The sequence below is a fragment of the Xenopus tropicalis genome, chromosome 1, assembly GCF_000004195.4.
Source record: "Xenopus tropicalis strain Nigerian chromosome 1, UCB_Xtro_10.0, whole genome shotgun sequence".
Lineage (NCBI taxonomy): Eukaryota > Metazoa > Chordata > Amphibia > Anura > Pipidae > Xenopus > Xenopus tropicalis.
The window spans coordinates 217,087,770-217,105,243 of record NC_030677.2 but is presented as its reverse complement, the minus strand read 5'-3'; the positions used below and the strand labels follow the sequence as shown (position 1 = coordinate 217,105,243).

Genomic DNA, 17,474 nt, shown 5'->3' with positions numbered 1-17,474 from the left:
CAGTACCACTGATTCAGGGGGGGGGGATCCCTCAACTTCCCAGCCCCCCCTGTAACTCCCCTTCCTTGTACCTATCTAATGTATCTGCCAGTACCACTGATTCAGGGGGGGGATCCCACAACTTCCCAGCCCCCCCTGTAACTCCCCTTCCTTGTACCTATCTAATGTATCTGCCAGTACCACTGATTCAGGGGGGGGGGATCCCACAACTTCCCAGCCCCCCTGTAACTCCCCTTCCTTGTACCTATCTAATGTATCTGCCAGTACCACTGATTCAGGGGGGGGGGATCCCACAACTTCCCAGCCCCCCCTGTAACTCCCCTTCCTTGTACCTATCTAATGTATCTGCCAGTACCACTGATTCAGGGGGGGGTCCCACAACTTCCCAGCCCCCCCTGTAACTCCCCTTCCTTGTACCTATCTAATGTATCTGCCAGTACCACTGATTCAGGGGGGGGGATCCCACAACTTCCCAGCCCCCCCTGTAACTCCCCTTCCTTGTACCTATCTAATGTATCTGCCAGTACCACTGATTCAGGGGGGGGGATCCCACAACTTCCCAGCCCCCCTGTAACTCCCCTTCCTTGTACCTATCTAATGTATCTGCCAGTACCACTGATTCAGGGGGGGGGGTCCCACAACTTCCCAGCCCCCCTGTAACTCCCCTTCCTTGTACCTATCTAATGTATCTGCCAGTACCACTGATTCAGGGGGGGAATCCCACAACTTCCCAGCTCCCCTGTAACTCCCCTTCCTTGTACCTATCTAATGTATCTGCCAGTACCACTGATTCAGGGGGGGGGGATCCCACAACTTCCCAGCCCCCCCTGTAACTCCCCTTCCTTGTACCTATCTAATGTATCTGCCAGTACCACTGATTCAGGGGGGGATCCCACAACTTCCCAGCCCCCCCTGTAACTCCCCTTCCTTGTACCTATCTAATGTATCTGCCAGTACCACTGATTCAGGGGGGGGGTCCCACAACTTCCCAGCCCCCCCTGTAACTCCCCTTCCTTGTACCTATCTAATGTATCTGCCAGTACCACTGATTCAGGGGGGGGGGATCCCACAACTTCCCAGCCCCCCTGTAACTCCCCTTCCTTGTACCTATCTAATGTATCTGCCAGTACCACTGATTCAGGGGGGGGAATCCCACAACTTCCCAGCCCCCCTGTAACTCCCCTTCCTTGTACCTATCTAATGTATCTGCCAGTACCACTGATTCAGGGGGGGGGGATCCCACAACTTCCCAGCCCCCCCTGTAACTCCCCTTCCTTGTACCTATCTAATGTATCTGCCAGTACCACTGATTCAGGGGGGGGTCCCACAACTTCCCAGCCCCCCCCGTAACTCCCCTTCCTTGTACCTATCTAATGTATCTGCCAGTACCACTGATTCAGGGGGGGGATCCCACAACTTCCCAGCCCCCCCTGTAACTCCCCTTCCTTGTACCTATCTAATGTATCTGCCAGTACCACTGATTCAGGGGGGGTCCCACAACTTCCCAGCCCCCCCCCTGTAACTCCCCTTCCTTGTACCTATCTAATGTATCTGCCAGTACCACTGATTCAGGGGGGGGGATCCCACAACTTCCCAGCCCCCCTGTAACTCCCCTTCCTTGTACCTATCTAATGTATCTGCCAGTACCACTGATTCAGGGGAGGGGATCCCACAACTTCCCAGCCCCCCCTGTAACTCCCCTTCCTTGTACCTATCTAATGTATCTGCCAGTACCACTGATTCAGGGGGGGGGATCCCACAACTTCCCAGCCCCCCTGTAACTCCCCTTCCTTGTACCTATCTAATGTATCTGCCAGTACCACTGATTCAGGGGGGGGGGGATCCCACAACTTCCCAGCCCCCCCTGTAACTCCCCTTCCTTGTACCTATCTAATGTATCTGCCAGTACCACTGATTCAGGGGGGGGATCCCACAACTTCCCAGCCCCCCCTGTAACTCCCCTTCCTTGTACCTATCTAATGTATCTGCCAGTACCACTGATTCAGGGGGGGGGGATCCCACAACTTCCCAGCCCCCCCTGTTACTCCCCTTCCTTGTACCTATCTAATGTATCTGCCAGTACCACTGATTCAGGGGGGGGGGATCCCACAACTTCCCAGCCCCCCCTGTAACTCCCCTTCCTTGTACCTATCTAATGTATCTGCCAGTACCACTGATTCAGGGGGGGGGGATCCCACAACTTCCCAGCCCCCCCTGTAACTCCCCTTCCTTGTACCTATCTAATGTATCTGCCAGTACCACTGATTCAGGGGGGGGGGGGATCCCACAACTTCCCAGCCCCCCCTGTAACTCCCCTTCCTTGTACCTATCTAATGTATCTGCCAGTACCACTGATTCAGGGGGGGGGGGGATCCCACAACTTCCCAGCCCCCCCTGTAACTCCCCTTCCTTGTACCTATCTAATGTATCTGCCAGTACCACTGATTCAGGGGGGGGGTCCCACAACTTCCCAGCCCCCCTGTAACTCCCCTTCCTTGTACCTATCTAATGTATCTGCCAGTACCACTGATTCAGGGGGGGGTCCCACACTTCCCAGCCCCCCCCTGTAACTCCCCTTCCTTGTACCTATCTAATGTATCTGCCAGTACCACTGATTCGGGGGGGGATCCCACAACTTCCCAGCCCCCCCTGTAACTCCCCTTCCTTGTACCTATCTAATGTATCTGCCAGTACCACTGATTAAGGGGGGGGGATCCCACAACTTCCCAGCCCTCCCTGTAACTCCCCTTCCTTGTACCTATCTAATGTATCTGCCAGTACCACTGATTCAGGGGGGGGGATCCCACAACTTCCCAGCCCCCCCTGTAACTCCCCTTCCTTGTACCTATCTAATGTATCTGCCAGTACCACTGATTCAGGGGGGGGGGGATCCCACAACTTCCCAGCCCCCCCTGTAACTCCCCTTCCTTGTACCTATCTAATGTATCTGCCAGTACCACTGATTCAGGGGGGGGGGGATCCCACAACTTCCCAGCCCCCCCCTGTAACCCCCCTTCCTTGTACCTATCTAATGTATCTGCCAGTACCACTGATTCAGGGGGGGGATCCCACAACTTCCCAGCCCCCCTGTAACTCCCCTTCCTTGTACCTATCTAATGTATCTGCCAGTACCACTGATTCAGGGGGGGGATCCCACAACTTCCCAGCCCCCCCTGTAACTCCCCTTCCTTGTACCTATCTAATGTATCTGCCAGTACCACTGATTCAGGGGGGGGATCCCACAACTTCCCAGCCCCCCCTGTAACTCCCCTTCCTTGTACCTATCTAATGTATCTGCCAGTACCACTGATTCAGGGGGGGGGATCCCACAACTTCCCAGCCCCCCCTGTAACTCCCCTTCCTTGTACCTATCTAATGTATCTGCCAGTACCACTGATTCAGGGGGGGGTCCCACAACTTCCCAGCCCCCCCTGTAACTCCCCTTCCTTGTACCTATCTAATGTATCTGCCAGTACCACTGATTCGGGGGGGGGGGGATCCCACAACTTCCCAGCCCCCCTGTAACCCCCCTTCCTTGTACCTATCTAATGTATCTGCCAGTACCACTGATTCGGGGGGGGGGGATCCCACAACTTCCCAGCCCCCCCTGTAACTCCCCTTCCTTGTACCTATCTAATGTATCTGCCAGTACCACTGATTCAGGGGGGGTCCCACACTGCCCAGCCCCCCCTGTTACTCCCCTTCCTTGTACCTATCTAATGTATCTGCCAGTACCACTGATTCAGGGGGGGGGATCCCACAACTTCCCAGCCCCCCCTGTAACTCCCCTTCCTTGTACCTATCTAATGTATCTGCCAGTACCACTGATTCAGGGGGGGGATCCCACAACTTCCCAGCCCCCCTGTAACTCCCCTTCCTTGTACCTATCTAATGTATCTGCCAGTACCACTGATTCAGGGGGGGGGGGATCCCACAACTTCCCAGCCCCCCCTGTAACTCCCCTTCCTTGTACCTATCTAATGTATCTGCCAGTACCACTGATTCAGGGGGGGGGGGGGATCCCACAACTTCCCAGCCCCCCCTGTAACTCCCCTTCCTTGTACCTATCTAATGTATCTGCCAGTACCACTGATTCAGGGGGGGGGGATCCCACAACTTCCCAGCCCCCCCTGTAACTCCCCTTCCTTGTACCTATCTAATGTATCTGCCAGTACCACTGATTCAGGGGGGGGGTCCCACAACTTCCCAGCCCCCCCTGTAACTCCCCTTCCTTGTACCTATCTAATGTATCTGCCAGTACCACTGATTCAGGGGGGGGTCCCACAACTTCCCAGCCCCCCCTGTAACTCCCCTTCCTTGTACCTATCTAATGTATCTGCCAGTACCACTGATTCAGGGGGGGGGGGATCCCACAACTTCCCAGCCCCCCCTGTAACCCCCCTTCCTTGTACCTATCTAATGTATCTGCCAGTACCACTGATTCAGGGGGGGGGGGATCCCACAACTTCCCAACCCCCCCCTGTAACTCCCCTTCCTTGTACCTATCTAATGTATCTGCCAGTACCACTGATTCAGGGGGGGGTCCCACAACTTCCCAGCCCCCCCTGTAACTCCCCTTCCTTGTACCTATCTAATGTATCTGCCAGTACCACTGATTCAGGGGGGGGGGATCCCACAACTTCCCAGCCCCCCCTGTAACCCCCTTCCTTGTACCTATCTAATGTATCTGCCAGTACCACTGATTCAGGGGGGGGTCCCACAACTTCCCAGCCCCCCCTGTAACTCCCCTTCCTTGTACCTATCTAATGTATCTGCCAGTACCACTGATTCAGGGGGGGATCCCACAACTTCCCAGCCCCCCCTGTAACTCCCCTTCCTTGTACCTATCTAATGTATCTGCCAGTACCACTGATTCAGGGGGGGGATCCCACAACTTCCCAGCCCCCCCCTGTAACTCCCCTTCCTTGTACCTATCTAATGTATCTGCCAGTACCACTGATTCAGGGGGGGGGGTCCCACAACTTCCCAGCCCCCCCTGTAACCCCCATTCCTTGTACCTATCTAATGTATCTGCCAGTACCACTGATTCAGGGGGGGGATCCCACAACTTCCCAGCCCCCCTGTAACTCCCCTTCCTTGTACCTATCTAATGTATCTGCCAGTACCACTGATTCAGGGGGGGGGATCCCACAACTTCCCAGCCCCCCTGTAACTCCCCTTCCTTGTACCTATCTAATGTATCTGCCAGTACCACTGATTCAGGGGGGGGGATCCCACAACTTCCCAGCCCCCCTGTAACTCCCCTTCCTTGTACCTATCTAATGTATCTGCCAGTACCACTGATTCAGGGGGGGGGATCCCACAACTTCCCAACCCCCCCCTGTAACTCCCCTTCCTTGTACCTATCTAATGTATCTGCCAGTACCACTGATTCAGGGGGGGGGTCCTACAACTTCCCAGCCCCCCCTGTAACCCCCCTTCCTTGTACCTATCTAATGTATCTGCCAGTACCACTGATTCAGGGGGGGGATCCCACAACTTCCCAGCCCCCCCCTGTAACTCCCCTTCCTTGTACCTATCTAATGTATCTGCCAGTACCACTGATTCAGGGGGGGGTCCCACAACTTCCCAGCCCCCCTGTAACTCCCCTTCCTTGTACCTATCTAATGTATCTGCCAGTACCACTGATTCAGGGGGGGGGTCCCACAACTTCCCAGCCCCCCCTGTAACCCCCCTTCCTTGTACCTATCTAATGTATCTGCCAGTACCACTGATTCAGGGGGGGGATCCCACAACTTCCCAGCCCCCCTGTAACTCCCCTTCCTTGTACCTATCTAATGTATCTGCCAGTACCACTGATTCAGGGGGGGGGATCCCACAACTTCCCAGCCCCCCCTGTAACTCCCCTTCCTTGTACCTATCTAATGTATCTGCCAGTACCACTGATTCAGGGGGGGGGGATCCCACAACTTCCCAGCCCCCCCTGTAACTCCCCTTCCTTGTACCTATCTAATGTATCTGCCAGTACCACTGATTCAGGGGGGGGGGATCCCACAACTTCCCAGCCCCCCCTGTAACTCCCCTTCCTTGTACCTATCTAATGTATCTGCCAGTACCACTGATTCAGGGGGGGGGATCCCACAACTTCCCAGCCCCCCCTGTAACTCCCCTTCCTTGTACCTATCTAATGTATCTGCCAGTACCACTGATTCAGGGGGGGGGATCCCACAACTTCCCAGCCCCCCCTGTAACTCCCCTTCCTTGTACCTATCTAATGTATCTGCCAGTACCACTGATTCAGGGGGGGGGGATCCCACAACTTCCCAGCCCCCCCTGTAACTCCTCTTCCTTGTACCTATCTAATGTATCTGCCAGTACCACTGATTCAGGGGGGGGTCCCACAACTTCCCAGCCCCCCTGTAACTCCCCTTCCTTGTACCTATCTAATGTATCTGCCAGTACCACTGATTCAGGGGGGGGGGGTCCCACAACTTCCCAGCCCCCCCTGTAACTCCCCTTCCTTGTACCTATCTAATGTATCTGCCAGTACCACTGATTCAGGGGGGGGGATCCCACAACTTCCCAGCCCCCCCTGTAACTCCCCTTCCTTGTACCTATCTAATGTATCTGCCAGTACCACTGATTCAGGGGGGGGGGTCCCACAACTTCCCAGCCCCCCTGTAACCCCCCTTCCTTGTACCTATCTAATGTATCTGCCAGTACCACTGATTCAGGGGGGGGATCCCACAACTTCCCAGCCCCCCCTGTAACTCCCCTTCCTTGTACCTATCTAATGTATCTGCCAGTACCACTGATTCAGGGGGGGGATCCCACAACTTCCCAGCCCCCCCTGTAACTCCTCTTCCTTGTACCTATCTAATGTATCTGCCAGTACCACTGATTCAGGGGGGGGGATCCCACAACTTCCCAGCCCCCCCTGTAACTCCCCTTCCTTGTACCTATCTAATGTATCTGCCAGTACCACTGATTCAGGGGGGGGATCCCACAACTTCCCAGCCCCCCTGTAACTCCCCTTCCTTGTACCTATCTAATGTATCTGCCAGTACCACTGATTCAGGGGGGGGTCCCACAACTTCCCAGCCCCCCCTGTAACTCCCCTTCCTTGTACCTATCTAATGTATCTGCCAGTACCACTGATTCAGGGGGGGGATCCCACAACTTCCCAGCCCCCCCCTGTAACTCCCCTTCCTTGTACCTATCTAATGTATCTGCCAGTACCACTGATTCAGGGGGGGATCCCACAACTTCCCAGCCCCCCTGTAACTCCCCTCCCTTGTACCTATCTAATGTATCTGCCAGTATCTGCTCCTTGCACCTCCATTCGGAACAAGCGCATCTTGCTGTATCTGCCCTGTAAGGGGGTATATAATGTGCGTGTGTGGGGGGGGTATAACATGAGGGACAAGTCGCCAGTAGATGAGAGGATGTTTCCTTTTGTTCCCAATCAGATATTCACCAATGGGATTCTGATTATCCGCACTGTGGGGGTCCGGAACAGTCCCCAATAAATGTTGTCACCAGTGCAACCACATTCGACTCCAACCTGAGGCCGATTCTCCTGTCTGGGTATAACGTGCCCCCCAGCCGGACTTTAAGCCTGGAGAACAACGGGCACACAGGTGAGTGGGAACCCCAAGACTGGCACCCAGTCTCTATAGGCAAGCACCTTGGCCCCCACTGTGCCAGTCCCTTACAGATACTCACTGTGTGCCACCCCTGCTCTTGTGCCCCACCCCTGCTCTTGTGCCCCACCCCTTCTTTTGTGCCCCACCCCTGCTCTGGTGCCCCACCCCTTCTTTTGTGCCCCACCCCTGCTCTTGTGCCCCACCCCTGCTCTGGTGCCCCACTCCTTCTTTTGTGCCCCACCCCTTCTTTTGTGCCACACCCCTGCTCTTGTGCCCCACCCCTGCTCTTGTGCCCCACCCCTGCTCTTGTGCCCCACCCCTGCTCTTGTGCCCCACCCCTTCTTTTGTGCCCCACCCCTGCTCTTGTGCCCCACCCCTGCTCTTGTGCCACACCCTGGGCAAACCCATGAATCCCATATTTTCTCTGTCTCCAGTTGTCCTGGATCTTCCCGACAGTCTCCTGATAATTGGGGGGCTCCCTCAGACATACAGGGCCACCCAGTTACATTTCCACTGGGGATCCCAAGATGACCCTGGATCTGAACACACAGTGAATGGGCAGCGATTCCCAGGAGAGGTGGGTGATTGGCCACTTGCCCCGTGGGGTGTTTGTTATTGTGGGTGACAGGTTAGAGGCCACATAGACATGTGTGACATCCCGTGTACCCCCATTTCTGTTTCAGATGCACGTGGTCCATTATTCTGCTGAGTACAGCAGCGCTACTGAAGCATCAACCCATCCGGGGGGACTCGCTGTGTTGGGCGTCTTCATACAGGTACCAAATCTAACCACTACCCCCCATCCTCACCAGAACCCCCCATCCCAACCACTACCCCCCATCCTTACCAGAACCCCCCATCCCAACCACTACCCTCATCCTCACCAGAACTCCCCATCCCAACCACTACCCCCCATCCTTACCAGAACCCCCCATCCCAACCACTACCCCCCATCCTCACCAGAACCCCCCATCCCAACCACTACCCCCCATCCTCACCAGAACCCCCCATCCCAACCACTACCCCCATCTTTACCAGAACCCCCCATCCCAACCACTACCCTCATCCTCAACAGAACTCCCCATCCCAACCACTACCCCCTATCCTCACCAGAACCCCCCATCCCAACCACTACCCCCCATCCTCACCAGAACCCCCCATCCCAACCACTACCCCCTATCCTCACCAGAACCCCCCATCCTCACCAGAACCCCCCATCCCAACCACTACCCCCATCTTTACCAGAACCCCCCATCCCAACCACTACCCCCCATCCTTACCAGAATCCCCCATCCCAACCACTACCCCCCATCCTTACCAGAACCCCCCATCCCAACCACTACCCTCATCCTCACCAGAACTCCCCATCCCAACCACTACCCCCCATCCTTACCAGAACCCCCCATCCCAACCACTACCCCCCATCCCAACCACTACCCCCCATCCCAACCACTACCCCCCATCCTCACCAGAACCCCCCATCCCAGCCACTACCCCCCATCCTTACCAGAACCCCCCATCCCAACCACTACCCCCCATCCTCACCAGAACCCCCCATCCCAACCACTACCCCCCATCCTCACCAGAACCCCCCATCCCAACCACTACCCCCCATCCTCACCAGAACCCCCCATCCCAACCACTACCCCCCATCCTAACCACTACCCCCCATCCCAACCACTACCTCCCAACCAGAACCCCCCATCCCAACCACTACCCGCCCATCCCAGCCACTACCCCCCATCCTCACCAGAACCCCCCATCCCAACCACTACCCCCCATCCTCACCACAACCCCCCATCCCAACCACTACCCCCCATCCTCACCAGAACCCCCCATCCCAACCACTACCCCCATCTTTACCAGAACCCCCCATCCCAACCACTACCCCCCATCCTTACCAGAATCCCCCATCCCAACCACTACCCCCCATCCTTACCAGAACCCCCCATCCCAACCACTACCCTCATCCTCACCAGAACTCCCCATCCCAACCACTACCCCCCATCCTTACCAGAACCCCCCATCCCAACCACTACCCCCCATCCCAACCACTACCCCCCATCCCAACCACTACCCCCCATCCTCACCAGAACCCCCCATCCCAGCCACTACCCCCCATCCTTACCAGAACCCCCCATCCCAACCACTACCCCCCATCCTCACCAGAACCCCCCATCCCAACCACTACCCCCCATCCTCACCAGAACCCCCATCCCAACCACTACCCCCCATCCTCACCAGAACCCCCCATCCCAACCACTACCCCCCATCCTAACCACTACCCCCCATCCCAACCACTACCTCCCAACCACTACCCCCCATCCTCACCAGAACCCCCCATCCCAACCACTACCCGCCCATCCCAACCACTACCCCCCATCCTCACCAGAACCCCCCATCCCAACCACTACCCGCCCATCCCAACCACTACCCCCCATCCTCACCAGAACCCCCCATCCCAACCACTACCCCCCATCCTCACCACAACCCCCCATCCCAACCACTACCCCCCATCCTCACCACAACCCCCCATCCCAACCACTACCCCCCATCCTCACCACAACCCCCCATCCCAACCACTACCCCCCCCATCCTCACCAGAACTCCCCAACCACTACCCCCCATCCTCACCAGAACCCCCCATCCCAACCACAACCCCCCCCCCATTTAGGACAGGGCAAGGAGTGGCAAGCTGTTGCCATTCCAGGAATAAGGTACATAGATTACTTTAACCCCATTGGTCGAGCTGTGGGTGTTGGGATTCTGTATGGTTATTTGGTGCAGGAATAGAATTTATCTGATTGGTTCTCCATACAGGAGGGGGAGGAGGAAAATCCTGCCTTTCAGAACCTGCTTCCCTACCTGCAGAACATAACTGAGGAGGGTAAGTGCCCAATCAGGAACCCCGAGAGCGCAAAATGAATGAATATAAGGGGGGCACAGGGAGACCCCAACAGAGAGTTAAAGACGGAGCCACAGGGGGAGTTGTGGGGGGCACAGGGAGACCCCTTTTATCCCCATAAGTAATAAAAGGCCCATTTGAAGTAACTTATAGTAACCAATAAGATATTTGCTTTTAAGCAGGTAAGCAGTAAATTCTACCAGCTGATTGGTTGCTATGGGTTACTGCACCTGGGCAGACTTAGTGCCTTTAAATACATAACCCTATAAAGAGTTAAAGATGTCAGGAAAACAAATTCACAAAAATATTAATAAAAAAACAGTTTCTGGGGCAGTGACTGCAGGAAGTGAGTGCGGAGAGTGAGTGGAGGCTGGGGGTGAGTGCGGGGAGTGAGTGGAGGCTGGGGGTGAGTGCAGGGAGTGAGTGGAGGCTGGGGTGAGTGCGGGGTGTGAGTGGAGGGAATGAATGCAGGAAGTGAGTGTGACTGCAGGAGGGAGTGAGGGGAGTGAGTGGAGCCTGGGGTGAGTGCGGGGAGTGAGTGGAGCCTGGGGTGAGTGCAGGAAGTGAGTGGAGCCTTGGGGTGAGTGCAGGGAGTGAGTGGAGCCTGGGGTGAGTGCAGGGAGTGAGTGGAGCCTGGGGTGAGTGCAGGGAGTGAGTGGAGCCTGGGGTGAGTGCAAGGAGTGAGTGGAGCCTGGGGTGAGTGCAGGGAGTGAGTGGAAACTTGGGGTGAGTGCAGGGAGTGAGTGGAGGGAATGAATGCTCGAAGTGAGTGTGACTGCAGGAGTGAGTGAGGGGAGTGAGTGGAGCCTGGGGTGAGTGCGGGGTGTGAGTGGAAACTTGGGGTGAGTGCAGGGAGTGAATAGAGTTGAGGCTGGGGGGCCCTGTGGGAGGAGTCAGACCAGGTGAGGAGGAGGAGCTGCTCGTTGTGGGCAGAACATTCACATGACTCTCTCTCTCCAGGTGAAAGCATAGAAATCCCAGGGTTTGATATTCGGGGGTTATTGCCCCAGAGGCTGGACAGATATTACCACTATGACGGCTCCCTCACTACCCCCCCCTGCTACCAGACTGTCAACTGGACTCTCTTCAACCAGACCATCCTCTTGTCCCCAGAGCAGGTGAGTGTCACACATCCCACAATGCACTAAGGGGCAGTTAGTGGCCCCACAGCTGAAAGAACACACATTTATCTGGATCAAGCTATTGCCTCCAGTCTGGCTCTTGGCCCACTGGTTCTGTTCCACAGTCTAACGGGGCGAGTGCGGGAGGGCTCCCGTCTGACTTACCCAAGTCTTCAGCCTCTACATGATCCATAACTGCATCTTTGGCCCCTCCCCCAGCACTCACTGACTGTCCCCCTTCTCTCTCAGATGGACCTATTGGAGGACACTATCCATGCCGACCACGATCACATTCTGCAGAACAACTTCCGTGCTCCTCAAAGTCTAAATGGGCGACTTGTTCTGAGCAGCTTCAGTCCAAAAGTGTCAGGGCGGAGACTTCCTGGGGCAGGTAATGCAGAGCCTTCAGGGTCCCAAACCCACCTGGCAATGTAGGGTACAGGGTAAGGAACCCCACTCACCATACAATGTAGGGTACAGCCTTAGGAACCCCACTCACCATACAATGTAGGGTACAGCCTAAGGAACCCCACTCACCATACAATGTAGGGTACAGCCTAAGGAACCCCACTCACCATACAATGTAGGGTACAGCCTAAGGAACCCCACTCACCATTCAATGTAGGGTACAGCCTAAGGAACCCCACTCACCATACAATGTAGTGTACAGCCTATGGAACCCCACTCACCATACAATGTAGTGTACAGCCTAAGGAACCCCTCTAGAACTCATGCTGTGAGTAGAACTTTCATGAGATCTCCGGGTTCAGGTAGAACTTTATTCTCAGGAGCACAATCTGTGAATGGATCTCAGTTCTGTAGAACACCAGTAATGGCTTTGTCTCTCTGACAGCCCCCAATCCTGCCGGCACCTCTCCAGCTCCAGATAACTCTTCCCCAAATCACTCAAGTCAAGGTAAGTTTCCTACGGACTCACAGCCGAGGGCACCCCAGGCCATTCCTGCACCGTTGCTATGGGATGGGGGCATTAGAGGTGTTTTTGTATGGGGGTCTCACTCTATTTATCTTGCAGGTACAGGGGAAAGTGTGGAAGCCTCTCTCAGTACAGGTAAGGTTACAATGCTGTATATCAGGGATCCCCAACCTTTTTCACTTGTGAGTCACACTCAGGTGTACGAAGTGTTGGTGAACCACACAAGCATGAAAAACTTTCTTGGGGGTGCCAAATAAGGACTGTGATTGGCCGTTGGGTAACCCCATGAGGCTGCTTGTAGGAGGCTCTGCTTGGGGTAAAACTGTGTCTCTGTGCTTCCAAAACTTGCCTTCAAGCAGGAAATTTAAAGATGGGCCCCTACTTTGGACCCCTCGGAACAACATCAAAAGGGGGGGGGGGGTTAGCAACATGTTGCCCCCTTGGTTGGGGATCCCTCCTGTATACAAACATATTCCCATTATAAAACACAGATCCTTATGTTCTGAGCTGAAATGGGAAGTCTGAGCCAAGAGTGGTGGGCACCCCAGGAGGATGGAAGGGCTACTATCCTAGGTGGCTGCCAGAATCCCATGAGCAGGTAGTTTAGGGGTTCAGAGACCTACAGAGAGAGGGAAAGGGACTTTATAGAATTCTATTTCTATTCACTAACCAGTGCTCCCCAATAGGTGACATGCTGGCCATTATATTCGGGGTGCTCTTCTCTGTGACCTCTGTGGCCTTCTGTTTGTATGTGAGGAGGAACCGGAGCAGAAATAAAAGGTAACAATCCCTCTAGCCTTAATTACTACTATGGGGTCTCTTTCTGCCCCTTCACCCACCCATAGAGACCCTTTCACATTTATTTAGATTCTCCCAATAATGAAAATTTTTTAAACCATATTCTTTAGAGAATCTTTCCCTCATCCAGCCTGGCATCCCTTCCCTATACACTATATACCTCTGCCCCCAACTAGCCTGGCATTCTTTCCTATACACTATATACCCCTGCCCTCATCTAGCCATACTCTGCCTGCCCTATTCTGCCTGTGTGCCATACTCTGACTGCCCTATGCTGCCTGTGTGTACCATACTCTGCCTGTGTGTGCCATACTATGCCTGCCCTATGCTGCCTGTGTGTGCCATACTCTGCCTGCCCTATGCTGCCTGTGTGTGCCATACTCTGCCTGAGCTGTACTGCCTGTGTGTGCCATACTCTGCCTGCCCTATGCTGCCTGTGTGTGCCATACTCTGCCTGCCCTATGCTGCCTGTGTGCCATACTCTGCCTGAGCTATACTGCCTCTGTGTGCCATACTCTGCCTGCCCTATGCTGCCTGTGTGTGCCATACTCTGCCTGAGCTATACTGCCTGTGTGTGCCATACTCTGCCTGCCCTATGCTGCCTGTGTGTGCCATACTCTGCCTGCCCTTTGCTGCCTGTGTGTGCCATACTCTGCCTGCCCTTTGCTGCCTGTGTGCTATACTCTGTTTGCCCTATGCTGCCTGTGTGTGCCATACTCTGCCTGTGTGTGCTATACTATGCCTGCCCTATGCTGCCTGTGTGTGCCATACTATGCCTGCCCAATGCTGCCTGTGTGTGCCATACTCTGCCTGTCCTATGCTGCCTGTGTGTGCCATACTTTGCCTGCCCTACCCTGCCTGTGTGTGCCATACTCTGCCTGCCCTATGCTGCCTGTGTGTGCCATACTCTGCCTGTCCTATTCTGCCTTGTGTGCCATACTCTGCCTGCCCTACCCTGCCTGTGTGTGCCATACTCTGCCTGCCCTATGCTGCCTGTGTGTGCCATACTATGCCTGCCCTATGCTGCCTGTGTGTGCCATACTCTGCCTGCCCTACCCTGCCTGTGTGTGCCATACTCTGCCTGCTCTACCCTGCCTGTGTGTGCCATACTCTGCCTGCCCTACCCTGCCTGTGTGCCATACTTTGCCTGTCCAATGCTACCTGTGCGTGCCACACTCTGCCTGCCCTATGCTGCCTGTGTGTGCCATACTATGCCTACCCTATGCTGCCTGTGTGTGCCATACTCTGCCTGTCCTATGCTGTCTGTGTGTGCCATACTCTGCCTGCCCTACCCTGCCTGTGTGTGCCATACTCTGCCTGCGCTATTCTGCCTGTGCGTGCCATACTCTGCCTGTCCTATTCTGCCTTTGTGTGCCATACTCTGCCTGCCCTATGCTGCCTGTGTGTGCCATACTCTGCCTGCCCTACCCTGCCTGTGTGTGCTATACTCTGCCTGCCCTACCCTGCCTGTGTGTGCCATACTCTGCCTGCCCTACCCTGCCTGTGTGTGCCATACTCTGCCTGCGCTATGCTGCCTGTGTGTGCCATACTCTGCCTGCCCTACCCTGCCTGTGTGTGCCATACTCTGCCTGCCCTACTCTGCCTGCCCTACCCTGCCTGTGTGTGCCATACTCTGCCTGCCCTACCCTGCCTGTGTGTGCCATACTCTGCCTGCCCTATGCTGCCTGTGTGTGCCATACTCTGCCTGTCCTATTCTGCCTTTGTGTGCCATACTCTGCCTGCCCTACCCTGCCTGTGTGTGCCATACTCTGCCTGCCCTATGCTGCCTGTGTGTGCCATACTCTGCCTGCCCTATGCTGCCTGTGTGTGCCATACTCTGCCTGCCCTACCCTGCCTGTGTGTGCCATACTCTGCCTGCTCTACCCTGCCTGTGTGTGCCATACTCTGCCTGCCCTACCCTGCCTGTGTGCCATACTTTGCCTGTCCTATGCTGCCTGTGCGTGCCATACTCTGCCTGCCCTATGCTGCCTGTGTGTGCCATACTATGCCTGCCCTATGCTGCCTGTGTGTGCCATACTCTGCCTGTCCTATGCTGCCGGTGTGTGCCATACTCTGCCTGCCCTACCCTGCCTGTGTGTGCCATACTCTGCCTGCGCTATTCTGCCTGTGCGTGCCATACTCTGCCTGTCCTATTCTGCCTTTGTGTGCCATACTCTGCCTGCCCTATGCTGCCTGTGTGTGTGCCATACTCTGCCTGCCCTACCCTGCCTGTGTGTGCCATACTCTGCCTGCCCTACCCTGCCTGTGTGTGCCATACTCTGCCTGCGCTATGCTGCCTGTGTGTGCCATACTCTGCCTGCCCTACCCTGCCTGTGTGTGCCATACTCTGCCTGCCCTACTCTGCCTGCCCTACCCTGCCTGTGTGTGCCATACTCTGCCTGCCCTATGCTGCCTGTGTGTGCCATACTCTGCCTGCGCTATGCTGCCTGTGTGTGCCATACTCTGCCTGCGCTATGCTGCCTGTGTGTGCCATACTCTGCCTGCACTATGCTGTCTGTGTGTGCCATAATCTGCCTGCCCTACCCTGCCTGTGTGTGCCATACTCTGCCTGCCCTATGCTGCCTGTGTGTGCCATACTCTGCCTGCCCTACCCTGCCTGTGTGTGCCATACTCTGCCTGCCCTACCCTGCCTGTGTGTGCCATACTCTGCCTGCCCTACCCTGCCTGTGTGTGCCATACTCTGCCTGCCCTACCCTGCCTGTGTGTGCCATACTCTGCCTGCCCTACCCTGCCTGTGATGTGCCATACTCTGCCTGCCCTACCCTGCCTGTGTGTGCCATACTCTGCCTGCCCTATGCTGTCTGTGTGTGCCATAATCTGCCTGCCCCATGCTGCCTGTGTCTGCACTGGGAACCAGCTGGGCTACAGTATCGTATGCACTCACAGTACCAGTCAGGCTCACAGTACCAGTCAGGCAACTGTTCATTACTCTGGGTCTCTCTTGTGTCTTTCAGGCTGGGAAATGAGAACAAATCCAATGTTATCTACAAAGCGGCAACAGCGGAAGACAATGTGGCTTAAGGCAGAGATGTGGCCCCTGATAGCTGGGAGCTGTGCTTGGGGGTGGGGGGCACATCCACTTGAGGGCCTTCTTCTGTGAGGAGTGAAGGGGGCAGAGTTTTTATAGTTTTGGGAGGGTCAATGTTCTGCTTGCAAGAAACAGCAAGTGGGTTTCCTGGGCATTAATGTTCTTGGGGGTTTGTGAACACTGTTAGCTGAATGGGTCGGGGTGTATTTCCTGGGAGTTGGGGGGTATTTACTGGGCCAGTAGGGAAGCAGCAATATATCATTACAATTCCCATATTCACAAATATTTCACTAACAGAAATAAGTGACTCGCTATGCAGTTCCCCGGAATGTTTGGGGTCTCGGCAGAAACAATTGCACCCACAAATTTAGAATGTTTTCACCCATTGTCCCATTGTATTAAATAGGATTGTCTGTTTCACCAATAAAACCAATGAACCACCAACAACCACCATTTTCTCCTGACAGATGCCCTGTGGGTGACAGAGACGGGAGGGGCAGTCTGTTTGTCCCTATAGAGCTACCATATCCCTGGGTGTCAGTAAGGAACCCAATGGGCTGTGCCGCTGGTACCGCTTAGGGCCAGTCCCATGGGAGCAATGACCCCCCCGGGCAGTCAGTCTGTTTGTCCCTATAGAGTTACCGTATCCCCGGGTGTCAGTAAGGAACCCAATGGGCTGTGCCACTGGTACCGCTTAGGGCCAGTCCCATGGGAGCAGCGACCCCCCCGGGCAGTCAGTCTGTTTCTCCCTATAGAGTTACCGTATCCCCGGGTGTCAGTAAGGAACCCAATGGGCTGCACCGCTGGTACCGCTTTCCCCTAGGGCCCCTAGAACTGAACCCTCATCCAGTGCCCCCTCCCTGCTGCATTGTTCCTCCGTCTTCAGATCCTTTTCAGAAAAGCTTCCACCAGGTTTCCACCCACTTGTTCTGGGATCACACGGCTTCTCCTCTTGGACCAACCTGCCCAGTGGATCGGCGGTACCACAACTCTGGGGGTCTCACTGGGGCTGGTTTTGGTCAGGTCACACTCTGCACTTTCCTTCTGAATAATGGAAACA

At 55.4% G+C, this 17,474-nt stretch overlaps 1 protein-coding gene across 2 annotated transcripts in view; it reads left to right on the top strand.

Moving 5' to 3' along the window:
* ca9 (carbonic anhydrase IX) overlaps positions 1–16,861 on the top strand; it is a 42,367-nt gene extending 25,506 nt beyond the window's left edge. For both annotated transcript variants that reach the window (XM_031895058.1, XM_031895059.1), the window contains 10 exons: positions 7,431–7,601; positions 8,042–8,184; positions 8,291–8,383; positions 10,428–10,494; positions 11,473–11,630; positions 11,883–12,024; positions 12,487–12,549; positions 12,667–12,702; positions 13,254–13,347; positions 16,341–16,861. In XM_031895058.1, the coding sequence (XP_031750918.1) occupies positions 7,431–7,601; positions 8,042–8,184; positions 8,291–8,383; positions 10,428–10,494; positions 11,473–11,630; positions 11,883–12,024; positions 12,487–12,549; positions 12,667–12,702; positions 13,254–13,347; positions 16,341–16,407 (1,034 nt within the window). In that variant the 3' untranslated portion in view covers positions 16,408–16,861. The remainder of the gene's footprint in view (positions 1–7,430; positions 7,602–8,041; positions 8,185–8,290; positions 8,384–10,427; positions 10,495–11,472; positions 11,631–11,882; positions 12,025–12,486; positions 12,550–12,666; positions 12,703–13,253; positions 13,348–16,340) is intronic.
* The last annotated feature ends 613 nt before the right edge of the window (positions 16,862–17,474 follow it).